General features: G+C 41.4%; 4 protein-coding genes across 4 annotated transcripts; 1 reads left to right on the top strand and 3 right to left on the bottom strand.

Moving 5' to 3' along the window:
• Positions 1-663: 663 nt before the first annotated feature.
• Positions 664-1,935, bottom strand: PKNH_0821700 (RNA-binding protein, putative; the record flags this gene model as incomplete). Its single annotated transcript, XM_002258822.1, has 4 exons — positions 664-1,152; positions 1,304-1,458; positions 1,603-1,701; positions 1,815-1,935. The coding sequence occupies 4 exons, from the start codon at positions 1,933-1,935 to the stop codon at positions 664-666; spliced, it is 864 nt and encodes a 287-aa protein (XP_002258858.1).
• Positions 1,936-3,471: 1,536 nt separating this feature from the next.
• PKNH_0821800 (kinesin-8, putative) lies at positions 3,472-7,047 on the bottom strand (the record flags this gene model as incomplete). The annotated part of the gene is made up of 1 exon (XM_002258823.1): positions 3,472-7,047. The coding sequence occupies one exon, from the start codon at positions 7,045-7,047 to the stop codon at positions 3,472-3,474; it is 3,576 nt and encodes a 1,191-aa protein (XP_002258859.1).
• A 2,274-nt stretch (positions 7,048-9,321) lies between these two features.
• Positions 9,322-9,934, bottom strand: PKNH_0821900 (ubiquitin-conjugating enzyme E2, putative; the record flags this gene model as incomplete). Its single annotated transcript, XM_002258824.1, has 2 exons — positions 9,322-9,378; positions 9,509-9,934. The coding sequence occupies 2 exons, from the start codon at positions 9,932-9,934 to the stop codon at positions 9,322-9,324; spliced, it is 483 nt and encodes a 160-aa protein (XP_002258860.1).
• A 947-nt stretch (positions 9,935-10,881) lies between these two features.
• PKNH_0822000 (CCR4 domain-containing protein 4, putative) lies at positions 10,882-13,425 on the top strand (the record flags this gene model as incomplete). Its single annotated transcript, XM_002258825.1, has 1 exon — positions 10,882-13,425. One exon carries the CDS (start codon positions 10,882-10,884, stop codon positions 13,423-13,425), a length of 2,544 nt encoding a protein of 847 aa, XP_002258861.1.
• Positions 13,426-14,141: the final 716 nt, after the last annotated feature.

Genomic DNA, 14,141 nt, shown 5'->3' on the forward strand with positions numbered 1-14,141 from the left:
TTCCTTATTTCTTACGTGCTCATTTATACGTTCGGTGGTTGATTCGATGGAAGCGCCTACCTCCTGCGCGCGCGGGCGGCAATCTTTTTTTTTTTTTTTTTTAAGTCTGCATTTTAACCTGAGTAGTCATATATATTTTTTTTTCCCATTTTGTTCTTTTGACCTAAGGAAGAGTTGTTTTCCTCCTTGACCTTACTAAACACCTTTTTAAATTAAAATTTGTTGAAAAAGGGGGAAAGGCGTTACACTAATACCATCGCAGAAGAGTTAGGCTTAATCAGCTAGCCATGTACGAAAAAAAAAAAAGAATTAAAAAAAAAAAATTGCACACAAAAAGTTGTCAAAATTTTATGAACAGGTCAGGTGTTTAAAAAAAAAAAAAGAAGCAATGAACACAAATAAATACAGCATATGTAATCATGGATACATATACATATTTTCACTTTTGGGACTTCCAAATAGAGAAATGGTTCAACATGCGGAGGGTATTTACCCTTCGGGTGAACAAAACACTCGTCCATCTGCGTGCAGAGGCTCGTTGTTGCTTCATCCTGCACGCACATTTATTCCGATTACCCCTCTCCAAAGAGATAATACCGTATCGTTCTTCCCTTCACAAATCTTTGTTAATCCCACCGCTACGCGATGTCTTTCGTCCTCTGCTTAATGCCGTCTCTTTCCTTTTCTCCTATCACCACGCCTGCTGCTACACCTGCTGCTACTCCCGCTGCTTCCGCTATTATGTGATCGTCGCCGACGTTTCCGGGATTTTCCCCCTTTGCTGCGGTGAGACTTATGCTTGTCACGTATGTGGGTCATATCATCGTCATTTTTTCTGTCCCTCCGTTTATGCCTTTTTGGTGACACAGATCTCTCTCCATGGCGTCTCTTCCTTCTGTCTTTAACGTTGTCAGACGAAGTGGACCTCCGATGTTCACTCTGCCTTTCTCCTTTGTCACCCCCTTTGTTTAATGATTTTTCAAAGTTGAGGGCCCACAATTCATCTTCATCCATCAGTTCCTTCCGTTTTTCCTCACTCTGTTTATTCCGTATTCTTTCGAACGTTTTGGTCAAATTTATTTCGCTTTCGATAACGTTGTGCACACCGATTCCTTGTCCCTCTGCTCCGCTTGGTTTGTACTCGCTTTGTCCCTGCAAGGCAGATGGGGGGAATATAGATGAGGTGCGCGCCGAGCTAGCAGTACATGGAAGGCATGGCACTACGTATAAGTTACTATCTACATATATGTACATATGTACACACGTGCAAATAATATGCGCATGTGAATGTCTGAAGCGTTACATCGTCGTTGGCATATTTCTGAGGGAGCCTGTAATTTAAAATATGGTCAACCACTAGAGGCCGGTCCAGCAGCTTGTATCCATTAAAGTTATCCACCGCTAGCACTGTGCTGCGCTGGTCCTCGTATGACAGGAAGCAGTATCCCTTGGATTTTCCTGCAGAGGGGGGAGGGCGCACAGAGGGGAGATGAAAGAAAGCACAGATAAGTTCTGCAACATATGGTGATACTTCCAGGACACCGTGGGGATAATACAGTGAGCAATCATCACAAATATCTTTTTTCGCTTCGGTTGAATTACCTGTCTCCTTGTCGCGCACCAGGTTAACGTCTATCGGTTCGCCAAACTGAGAAAATACGATAACGATGTCTCCTTCGGTTAGCCTGCTGTCCAGGTTGCCTGTTCAGGGGGAGGGTAATAAGCGGACGAGCAGATATATGATCGTGCTCCTAAGTACGCATCGGTCAAATAACAGGAAACCTCTCTCGCTATCGCGCCGGGTGGTTGCGTACCTATGTAGATGTAACTGGAATCCTTATATTGGTCGTGCCACGATGCTTGGTCATTTCCAATATTCTTCAGCTCCGCTTCGTTCAATTTTTCGACACTTCGGATTTTATCAAATATGCCCATTTTTGCGCAGCCTTTCAGTAATTTGCTGATTATCCGTTTGTTCCTCCTTGCTTGCTACCCCCACTAATGAGATATGCGCACCTGAAGCTGTGACGCTGCTAATTCTTTTGCATTTGTCCAGCGACGTTCCATCACAGCTGCAGATATGTACACGAACACTCTAGCATGTAAGTCATTTTTCTGTTTCTTTTTTTAATGATACGAATAAACTGGAAAAGAACAACAGGTGTGTGACGTTGTGTGAATACCATCCAAATGAAGCTTCTTCAGTGGTTGATGAGAATAAAAAAAAATTAAAGTTGCACTTGAGACAGGTTACCTTCATCCAAGCATGAACGTGTACATTCGCATAAACGAATGCATTTACATGTACGTGACATGCTAATTGGGAATACACTGCTCTGAATGGATATTCCCCTCAAAGTGCTCTCACCGGAGAAAAATATATATTCTTAAAAATGGTATATGTTCTTATTCACATGTTATCGCAAATTGAAAAAATGTGATACCTGTATGCCGCATCACTCTGCTGCCTTATCTTGCAATAAGCGAATTTCTTCGCATTCAAAATGGAAAAAAGAAAAAAAAAAAAAAAAAAAAAAAAAAAAAAAAAAAATCGCTAGCTTAGCTGGTTTACTTAAAAATGATAAACGGGGTTGAAGAGCAGAGTAAATTAGTCCCCCAAATGTACATAAAAAAAGAAAAGAATGTAGATATGCTGCTAAACATTGCATATATACGCATATAAGTAGGCATATATATATATATATATGTATATGAGTTAGGAGTGGGCGAAACGCCACTGCACTTGAAGGAGGAGAGGGAAAAAATATGATGTGCCAAAAATGAGTAGGTATGTATTTTATGTGAGTATCACACTCATGTAAATATTAACACAAATCTGCTGAAGAGTGGGGGTAACCCCCGCGCGATGGAGAACAAGCACGCGCCAAAACATAAACATATAGAAGGGGGGAGAAGGCTGCACTGTTCTTTCCCGCCTCCTTTTGCGGCGTCCAACTGTAAGCTGTAAAGGGTAAAAGCTGTAATGGGGTCATTACAGGGAGATAACACCAATGTGGGGTGTAGGAGCAGTAGCAGTAGCCACGTGATAAATAAAATTGAGGAACCATTCCCACACTACTTAGGGAATCGTACTAGGAGAAGGGAACGCTAAGGGGTAGTATCTGTCCTGAAATATTCTCTTCAGTTCATGATAGAATAAATGGGGGATAACGTAAAGGTCAGTCATACTCTATGGGATTGGCCTCTCAGATGTTGTGACATGGGCCCAGCGGGGGAAAGCCCCCATTGGGGCGTGTCGCGCCCAAAGTTTGCATCACCATGGGGTGATCAAGAGTGAAAAAATTTTCCACTATGTAGAGATGAATCCATTTCGAACCAGACCAAGTGACTTGCGTATGCATGGAGTGCTTCTTTCTTCTACCTTTCCATGGTAAGATATGGGGGTTCGCCCGTCACTCGGAGCGCACAGAGAATCCGATGCAAAGCGAAGTATGGATCGGTCAGACAGAGCTACCTCATTTTCCTCTCATTTTTAACTTTTTTTTTTCTAACCGATGATGAGTTTTCTTCCTGGTGTTCATGCTTTATGTTTTCCTCCACGTGCGGAAATTTCCTCTTGTTGCTCCGAACCGCCTCATTGTTGGATATCAGTCTGCCTCCCTGTGCCTCACGTTTCGGTCTCCCTAAATTATTTACACCGCTAGTGTTCTTCTCCTCCATCGGATTAGTAAAGATAGTTGCCTTTGCATTGTCCATCCCCTTGACATCGTAAAAGTTGTCTCCATTATTCTCTGCACAATCATCCGCACAATGGATTAGATTATTTTCCACCGTATTCGGTTTGTTAAAAATGCTTCCTTTCCCGTTTGAGGCGTCCTCGTTATCTTCCTGCGTGTCGTTTACACCATGTCCCCTATTACTGTTCTGTTCAATTTGATTGTAATTTAGCACCCCATGGGGTTCCAGCTCGGTGAGAATTTTTTTGTCCATCTGCTCATTTAGAAGGAGACAGGGATCTTCTTTGATTCCGCTCTGAAGAAATAACTCGGTAACATCTGTTTTTATTATGGGGACGTGAGAAGAACTCTCCATTTTTTTGCTAATCGTGTTCATTAAAATACTGTTTTGCATGTCGGTGAGATTGTCTTGGAAGGTCTGCAGCTGTTGTTTTTTTCCAGGGTTCTTGCGCTCCAGGTGCTGGCCTTGCTTCACCCCGTCAGCGGGGATTACGCCTTCTTCGGAGGCGAACATGGTGGGTACATCTGGCGTGGGTAATTTCCCCAACAGGGTGCCGCTCACATTGCCCCCTCGATTGTGTAGTCCATTCAGGTAGTCGGTCATCCCCTCACCAAGTACGTCTTCTTTTCGGTTCAACTGAGTGGGTATGTCCCGCACGTTGTCATTTCCGCCCGCCTCCCCCCTATGATCCTCCTCCCCAGTTAAAGCAGAAGAATTGGAACGAATAAAATGATCCAAATTTTTATCCACAACAGAGTCGAAAATATTTAACAACAAGACATCATCTTGATCATCCCCCAAGGGAAGGGAATCAACTTTCTTTTTAATTTCCTCCGACTTAATTAGGATGAGCTGTTCATACACAGAAATATTCTGCTTCAAACCGAGGATGGACATTTTGGTCGATGCGTTCTCCTTCCTCTGGTAACAATGATGAACATTTTTGTAGAGCTGAAAGAGAACCTTTAAATTGGCGAAACACTCCTTCAGTGTACCGTACTTGTGAAGTAGCAAATCGTATTCCTTCTGCAAGATGTCATTTCTTTTTAAAATTTTCTCCACGTCGCTTTCTTTGTTGTCATTCGTTTGTATAGTTGCACACAGCTTGATATTTCTCGCTCTAAATGCATATTTGAGAGTGTTATTGGATTCTTGGAATGATTTCCTGGACGGGTTGATGTTGGCAATCATTACGACAAGGCAGTTTCCTTCAAGTGAATTTTTTAGGAGGTGGGTTAACTTGCTATCCCTATATTTGACTCTAACCTTTGGAATGTTTTTATTAGACGCTAGGGAATTGATACAGTTGGCTAGCGCAAGGAGGGACTGATTAATGTAGGAACCTTCTTTGAACCTTTCCCCTTTATTGGATGTAGCACTAGCTCTCTCAGAGCCGGCTAAATCAACGAAGCATAATTTGGCCTTATAATTTATTGCATTCATATTACTATCCATAACTTCATTGTGAATATATATTTGTAGAATGGCATGGGATCTACTGGACACTTTGTTCGCCCTGGTAGGGGACATTTTTCTGTTTTTCACTCCTTCATTGATAAGTATCATTGCTTGTTGATAACTCTCTACATGCACTTCACATAAATTACTTACACGTACTTCGGCTGCATCTTCTTGCACCTCCAGAGGTTTGTTTTTCTCCTTCCCAAGTAGGTCCCTAATTGTTTCGTTATATACCTCCAGAAAACTCATCAACACTTTTACCTTCTCATACTTTTTCTCTTTAATGATGGTGAATAATTCTAGGAGGGACAACTGCACGATTCCGTTCTGGTTTTTGTCGTCTAACATGGTATATGTTTTTCCTGAACCTGTCGCTCCATATGCAAAAACGGTTCCATTAACACCTTTGAAAACGTGAGGGATTAATGGTTTGGCAGTGTGTAAGAAGACATTTTCCTGTGTTGCATTAACATCGAATACTACATCGAACACGTAAGTTGCCTGCTTTTTTTTTTGAGACAGTAGATAACACTCTTTTTGATTCTCCTTCTCAATTAAAACGTAGTTTTTGTTAAATATGGAGACGATATTTTCTTCCGATTCGGATATGGGCTTTATTCTTACTGCAACCTTAACATTGGAGTACGCATTTAGTGTGTTTATTAGATTAGAACTGTCTTCCCGTTTTAATGCATTGGTTTCTCCGTTACTATTGTAGGAGGGATCTGCGCAGGTGGTAGTGTTGTACGTGCACACAGTTCCCCCTCCGCTATTAGAATGCGCACTGAATATATTTTTTATGTTAATTTGGGGGATATAAATGCTGTCGTAGATATTTTTCGACGTTATGGGGTACTCACTAGTGTGGTCCATTACGATTTTGTTAGCTTGGCTTTTCGTCACTGATAGCCTATTTTTTCCTTTACTTTCCATGGTTCCGTTTTTTGTTTTGACTTCGAGCCTCGTAGCGCCTATTAAGCTGGTAACGCCAGTTACACTCGTTGCGGCCTTCCTTTTGGGGACCCGCTTCTTCTCATTGGGGATGGCCGCTGGCGGCCGTGCTCCGCTTCCGTTCAAGTGGACGCCGCCACCGTCCGGCTGCAGTCGGCCGCGGCTTGGATTTCCGCCCGCGGGGTTGCTACTCTTGGCGCCGTCTTCCCTCGCGTTGCAGAATATTTTTAGAGTTCGATCATTATGGCTGATTATGCTGTTTGCTTGACTGTTGGGGCTGAACTTTTTTTTCCCGCTTAACCTTTCCTCACCCCGAGCGGTGCGTATGGTAGCAACAGCACCAAACCCGGTGAGTAAAGGAACGCTAGTCAGATTATGGCTGCTTTTTAGGAAAGCCTTTTTGCTATCGCCTAGTACAGGCACATCATTTAGGGATTTTTTCACGTGCAAATTATTTCTGTGTGTGAACCTGAAGTTCCTTTTCACGTCATTAAATTCAGGTGAAATGGTTAACACATTTATTTTTTTATTTTCTGTTGCGTTATCTTTGGTCACACATGAAGCGGGGATCCTGGTAACAATTTCGGCATTCGACACTTCCGCGCGACATTTTTCCTTGCTCACTTGGCTGATTCCATCGTTGCCTTTTTTTTTTTTTTTTTTTAAATTGCTTTCCTCCTCCATATCGATGTGCAGAAGGCCGACACCATTTTTTCCCTTCTCCCTTTCGCCCGACTCACTCTGCGCTTCATAGAAGATCGTATCCCCCCTGGAAATGTCCTCGTTGCTGGCATTAGTCTTGTTCGCTTCGTTCGCCACATTCAACCCGTTCAGCTTTTTCAACTTTTTATAATTGACGTATATTTCCTCCAAGCTTTTACCGCCTTCTCCATCGTGAATCTTCGTAATTACATTGGAGGGGAGCTCCCCGCTCATTGTATTTTTTTTTTTTTTATCCTTCACCCTTTTGATAATACAAAAGCGTTTATTATAAGCCTCTTTTGGCTAGTGCATCTGCACACACACATGTGTGTGTGTGTGTGTGTATGGGGGGTGGGTAAGGGTTAGGGGGAGGAGGGGTATGTTTCCTCGACAGGAATAGAGAAGTAGCTGTTTATCTCTACACAGTCAGTTCCACTTATACGAGCATGCGTCGCACACGTGGACTGATACACGTATTTAACAGCACGGGGCCGTCCTGAGTGGGGCCGTCGAGTTAATGCCAAGGGAGGTTCTCCTCCTAGATGGTGTACTTCCTGGATATCTTCAAATTGCTAACCGGGAAATTGCAGGCTAGCGAATCTTTTTATAATGACCATTATTTGAAGTGATAAATTATTTTGTGCGATCGGATCTGTGCAGACAAGCATCTGCTTAAGGGAGAAGTGGTGCTCTTCGCTGCTTTAGAAAGAAAGGGGCCCACATGCAGCACATTATATAAGGACACAAAAAAAAAAAATAGAAAATAAATTGATATACTGAGGGATTTCCTCCTTAGTGGTACGCATGTATATCCATTTTCCTGCTGTCCACAGACACGATTACTTTTCGTTTCCCTTTAGTGGCCCCCACCCGTCCAACCGGTCGGCACATGAATACAAAGCTGTATGGGCATGTGGGGCCATAAGTTACTATAACGGCACAAAGTGGAGATCAGTCGAGGCGTCAAACTCTTACGTATGCCCATGCGCACGAAGCCCTCGGGCGGGATAGGCAAATTAAGTGGGATGTAACTTAAAAAATAAATACGTAAAAACTAAATGTTTAAGTGTTAAAGTTTACAAAAAAAAAAAAAAAAAAGTATAGCCAAAATTGGTTAACACTGAAAGCATTGCTCAAATATACTAAAACGGAGGCCTTCATCAAATATGCCAAATTTGATGTTTTTTTTTTTTTTTTTTTTTTTTTTTTTCTTAACCTTTTGCACATATATAATTCAACGCACTCTATGCGATGAGTCCAGATCCCTTATGCTAGACAAGTCTTTCCCATTGTTTCGTTCGTCCTGCCTCTTTCCTTCCCCCCCCCTTTTTTGTTCATTTTTCCTGTCATTTGGAGGCCTACATGAAATGCGCACAAGCAGAAATGTAGGTATCCACGTATGTAAATTTTTTTTTTTTTTTTTTTCCCCCTTCTGTGTGTGTGTGCGTGCCGTGGTTCCACCTGGGAACTTACGCACATGCACCCATCTGTGCGTTCATTTGAAGGAAAATTTTTTTTTTTTTCCTATGCTTCACTTTGTGTTAATCATTGTACATTGCACATTTAGGCCTTTTCTACAAATCACTCCTTGTTTTCTTTTTATCCTTTTTATATGCAGCTCCCTTATGGGAACTTAAGTGCGCGTTCCCCCTTGGGGCATACACAAACGTATAATCATTTTGATCACTCAATGGAAGTACGTGTCCCCTCCTTTTCTTTTTCTCAAACATTGTTGTGCAGAACGAATGCTTCAGTGAGAATTCAATACCGTTGACTATTCATAAATTTTACAGAAAAAAAAAAAAAATAGGCGATTGCCATGCAAGATTCTTCGTCAAGATGCCGTTTATCCGTAATATGTTTATTTTCCTTTGGGGTGATGGGTACCCGTATGCTGCGTCTTATCATTGGATGTGCATTTGCACTTACGTGTCTCTGAATGGAGTGAACCGTTAAGTCATGGAAAACCTCCATAAGATAATTGCACCATACATGAGAAAACAGAAAGGGAAATTCTTAAGTGCATTCTGTATATCTCTTGGCGACCTAAGGGATTTTTCTTAACCTGGTTGGAGAAGGAGAAAATTGTGCGCGTGCTTCTTAAAAATATATATTTTTTTTTTTTTCTCTCCATCTTCTTGTTCAGAAGATTCAAACGTACTGTGTTGCAAATAAGAAGAATTCTTTGGTCACCATAGAAAGATTTATATTCGGTGGGAAAACTGACACATTGGCTGACAAATGAACTCTGCATTTAGAGAGAAACTCGCGCAATCCACATGCATCAAGAAGGTGACTTGGTTGCGTGTGAGATACAACGTTCATTTCTTCATTTAAAATTTTGTATGATATGAAAGGGGTCCTCCTTGGGAAGACCATCTAAGGGGCACTTCCACTGGCAAACTAATTCGCGGGGTAACTCAATCGGACATGTCCAGTTCTTCTTCTCCTTCTCACGTAATGTTATCATTCCCTCCAGGTCACCGCTACCTCTTCGATGCCGCTTTCCTAACTCAAGATGTTCATGTTAAATTTGGGTATTTCCCAGCTATCCTCCACACACATCTTCAGGGGAAAAGAAAAAAAAAAAAAATGTAATTCACATAGAGTAGCAGTGTCATATGGATAAAAAAAAAAAAAGCGATAACAAATAAAAGTATACTCTTTTGCACTCTGGCGTAGCGCCTCGTCTTACCAGCACTCTCTTATTGTACATATTCCTATCGTTAATAAAAATTCGAGCTGCCTCCGGATTCGCGGGGGAAGACGTGTTCGGGTCATTCAGCAAAGACTGAATAGACGTCAGCAAAGAAGTTATATCGTACATGGGGCTCCACTGGTTTTGCAGAATGTCCAGACAAATATTTCCATCGGTGTATATATTTGGGTGAAATAATTTTGACAGGAATTTTACTTTGGGAGGACTTACGGGGTACTCTTCTGAGAAGTTAATGATTAAGTGGAAAATGCCGCACTCCCATATGGTATCTTCAGGGCCCCTAATAATCGCATGGCAACACATAATGTTGTCAGCGAATGGGGCGGCCTCAAAGCTTTTGTTCTGATCCTTGTTGATTTTGTTTAAATCTTGAATTATCCTTCGTCTAGCGAACGTTGACATTGTGCACCGGTCGTGGTAGCGAGAGGGGTAGACGTTGTAATAGTCGTTGCTTCCGTACCTTGCAACGTTATGAGGGTACTGAAATTTGACGATTTCCCACTTCAAATCTTCCAAGGAGTGGCGCTTTCTCTTTTTATATTTACATTTCTTCCCCGCCAAATGTGTCCTCGCTTCCCAGAGTTACTCTTACCGTCAGTTCCTATATGTACGATGGCGACGTTATTGAGCTTGCTCGCAAAGTTGATTTATTGATGTGTTCATTGATTCCTTACCGTCACACGAAGAATGATGCTATGTACTCCATAACATGTTCCATTACATTCTCCATTAGGATTTGCAATTTTCGTCGCGATTGCTTCTCTTTTCCTGCTCTTTCTCCTCTTACTGATCAATTGCGCCACTCGAATTTTGTGCATATGCCTTTCCCTCAAATGGCTAGTTGGGTAGAGCATTACCTGAACAGGTCAGTTTTTTTTTTTTTTTTTTTTTTTTTTTTTCCTCGAAAATCTGTTCACAATTTTTTTTTTAACAAATCGGTTTTCCAAAAAAAGGCGGAAAAGGAATGAAAAAAAAGAGAAATAAATAAAATAGCGTAGCAATGACGTTTGCGTTTTGCAGCTCCTACAAGGTTGAAATATAATAAGAGAAAAAAGAAAATGCACAAAATGGGGGGGGCATTTATATTTTTCATAGCAATTCAACAGAAAATATTGCTGATTCCCTCTTTCTAAATAGTGAAAAAGAATAACTCCCTTCTTTGAAGGGACTCCCCCAAATGAAATGCCTGCCTCGCTTTTTATAAGCACACAACGCGGGGAATACTATGTATATTCGCGCAGATAAATACATAAGGAGGACAAGCAAAGCGGCAAAAAAATGAAGGAATCTACAAATTAAAAAAAAAAAAAAAAAAGGGAGAACAACCATTGTTGAACACACGTTTATAGATGAGAAGGCATACTTTACTTATGTGCCTAGCAGCATTGGCCATATCTTTCCATTTGCCCAGCAGAAAAGGCGTGGCAGCATGCTTATCGTGCAATGTGTCAATCGTGAAATTTGTTCCAAATGCAAGACTAACAAGAATACAACAGAGGGAGAAAAGCGGGTATCACGTAAAACGAGAAATCACTGCATGTACGGGGAAAAGAAAATTTCCCGTCTTCTTTCTGTTGCCAAAGCCTTTTGGCGGTTTTCCGAACAGATCGAGATTGTTTTTTCATCATCTCCAAAGGGCGGGAGGAAAGGGAAACGTCCTTTCAGAAGGCTCAAGGAAGGTTATAGGGAAGTGCAGCTGGGGAAACGTCGGCAGTAAGATTGGTTCTGCTCGCTTTGGGGACAACCCAAGTGGTAATCACTCCAGTGGTAATCACTCCAGTGGTAATCACTCCAGTGGTAATCACTCCAGTGGTAATCACTCCAGTGGTAATCATTCCAGGGGTAATCATTCCAGTGGTAAACGTTACTTTGTCAGCTTCCCCATTGAGCACGCGTCTCGTAGCAGAAAACACTTGCTCCAACTGAAAATGTGCGCCTCGGGGGAAAGTGCGTCCGCGGCCGATACCGCGGTAATAAGCGGAAGTAAGCAGAAGGGGGAGGCCGATGCACACTCGGATATCTCGCCGAATTTAAATAAATCGCCAGGCGTGTCAATGCAAGTAAAAAAGAACGAAGATGTGTGTGAAGAAAACAATCACGGTGAAGAAAGCAGAAAGCCTTTCACCGTTGAGGAACTGAAGGAGATAGGAAAAAATTGCAGCTACCTCAAAATAAACGAAACGGAAAGTGACGAATATAGCATAGAGTTGTACTTCCATTTTAGGGAATTCAAATTGTTAAGGAAAAAGGACGAGACGGTAAATTCCTTGATAAATAGGCTAATTTTAAATATGAAAAAGTCGAACAGAAAAAGGAAGAAGCGGCCAAGTAAGAGCTGCAACCAAAGTATGGAACAGCCCACGGAGGATGTCCCAACAAATGACATCCAACTTTATGACAAGGAAAATAAATTGGTAGAGGACAGCTCTCTCCTGATTAATGTGGTGGACAAATTGAGTTACATCCTTATTAATAAGCACAAAGTAGAAGTATTCAAAGGGTTGTACGACCTGAAACAAATTTATGTATCCATGGATGTGTATACCGGGCACCCCATAATCCCCGTGGGTGCACCCATGGATGATCTTCATTCGTATGTACACTACTGGACCTATGCGCACGATAAGAAGGTGATCCTGTCGCAGGATTTGTTTTACAAACCTAGGAAGGAAGACAAGAATGAAAAACTTCACCTCGTTATATATAATAAGGAAAAGCCCTTCTTCTTCTACGTGACGAATGAAATAGAAGTACTGTCTAACGAATATGAGGAGGAACTAAAAAGGAAAGGAGAAAGATACCTCCATTTTGAGAAGGTGCTAAAGGAAGATGAACCTTGTAACGGTAACATACTGCGCATTTTGACGTATAACATTCTTGCACCTATATATACAAACACCAAGTACGCCCTAGAATATATGTTTAAAAATATAGACCCCTGTTATTTGAAGACGAATTACAGATCCCATTTATTAATTCATGATATCAGTTACGATTATGATATTATTTGCCTACAGGAAGTGAGTGAACATTTGCATTCCAACCTCTTCTCTGTGTACCTACATAACGACTTTTATTCCTCATACAAGCCAAAGAGCAGTCATGGAAATGACGGGTGCTCCTTATTTGTTAATAAAAAGAAATTTTCCCTAATTGAATATAAAAATTATGAATTTAACCAAGTGGTGAAAATTCCGGAGTTGAAGGACGTATATGATGCCTTTATCAACTTAAGCAATGACCTTGAAGAAATTATCAGAGAAATTAAAACTGTTTTTCAGGTTGGCATTTACACACATAGGAGCAGCAGAAATGTATTTTTGGTAGCAAACACACATTTTTATTTCCACAGTTTGGCTAGTCATATTAGAGCATTACAGTCGTATAGCCTACTGCACATTTTGGAAACACTGAAAAAAGTGTATGAGCAGAAATACGGGACAGCGGTATATGTAGTGCTAAGTGGAGATTTCAATACAAATTTCGAGTCAGAAGTTTTTTCCTTCCTAGAAGGAAAGGACATTGATTCAAATTCTCACCTTTGGATAAACTCCAAACTTTTTAAAAAGGAATATGACGATTTGAATAAATATCCAACATTATTTGACTTTGCAAAAAGTGAGCATAATAATAATAATCAAATTATTGGTCCCCATTTGGATAGGAAAAAGTTCTTGCCATTATATTCTGCATATAAGAAGGGGGACATTGCTTACACCAACTGGAATAATAACTTTATTGACGTTTTGGATTATATATTTTTGTCACCGGGGCTTAAGGTGAGACGGGTACTGAAGGGTATAAGCAAGGAGAAGTTCGAGAAGTATGGGGGGGTGTTGTCTCCCATAAATCCCAGCGATCACATTAGCATAGCTACCGAGGTGGAAATTTGATTTGAGCTGATTCCACTTTCGAAGGGGTTATATGCCCAATCGAGTTGTGCTCTGTCCTCTACGCAAACTCACGCTCTATTTTTTCTGCGTTGTCCCGCTAACCCATGACTTAGTTAGTACATCGTTTTCATTCCTTTTTATTTTTATTCTTGAAAAAGAAAGAGAAAGTAAAGAATCTTCCCGTAATGCATCTAAACACCAGGCCATATATTATTGTTGTGCTAAAAAGTCGAGGAAAGAACCTTCCTCCCTTCCCCCTAAACTTTCCTTCTCCCCACCTAAACACTCTTTCATTCACCCCCCCCTTGAACACACCTTCCTTCCCCCTAAACCTTCCTTTTCCTTTCCTCCACCCATAAACATTCTTTCCTTCCTGCCCCCTAAACCTTCTTTCTCCTTCCCCCATAAACCTTCTTTCCTTACCCCTAAAACTTATTTCCTTCCCCCCAAACCTTTCTTCCTTCCCCCTAAACCTTCTTTCCTTCCCCCCCCTAAACACTCTTTCCTTGTCCACCCCCCTAAGTACTCTTTCCTTACCCCCCCCTAAACACTCTTTCCTTACCCCCCCCTAAACACTCTTTCCTTACCCCCCCCTAAACACTCTTTCCTTACCCCCCCCTAAACACTCTTTCCTTACCCCTAAACACACTTTCCTTTTCCCCCCTATAAATACTCTTTGCTTAACCCCCCCTAAAACCTTCTTTCCTTACCCCTTC

This window comes from Plasmodium knowlesi, assembly GCF_000006355.2.
Source record: "Plasmodium knowlesi strain H genome assembly, chromosome: 8".
Classification (NCBI taxonomy): domain Eukaryota; phylum Apicomplexa; class Aconoidasida; order Haemosporida; family Plasmodiidae; genus Plasmodium; species Plasmodium knowlesi.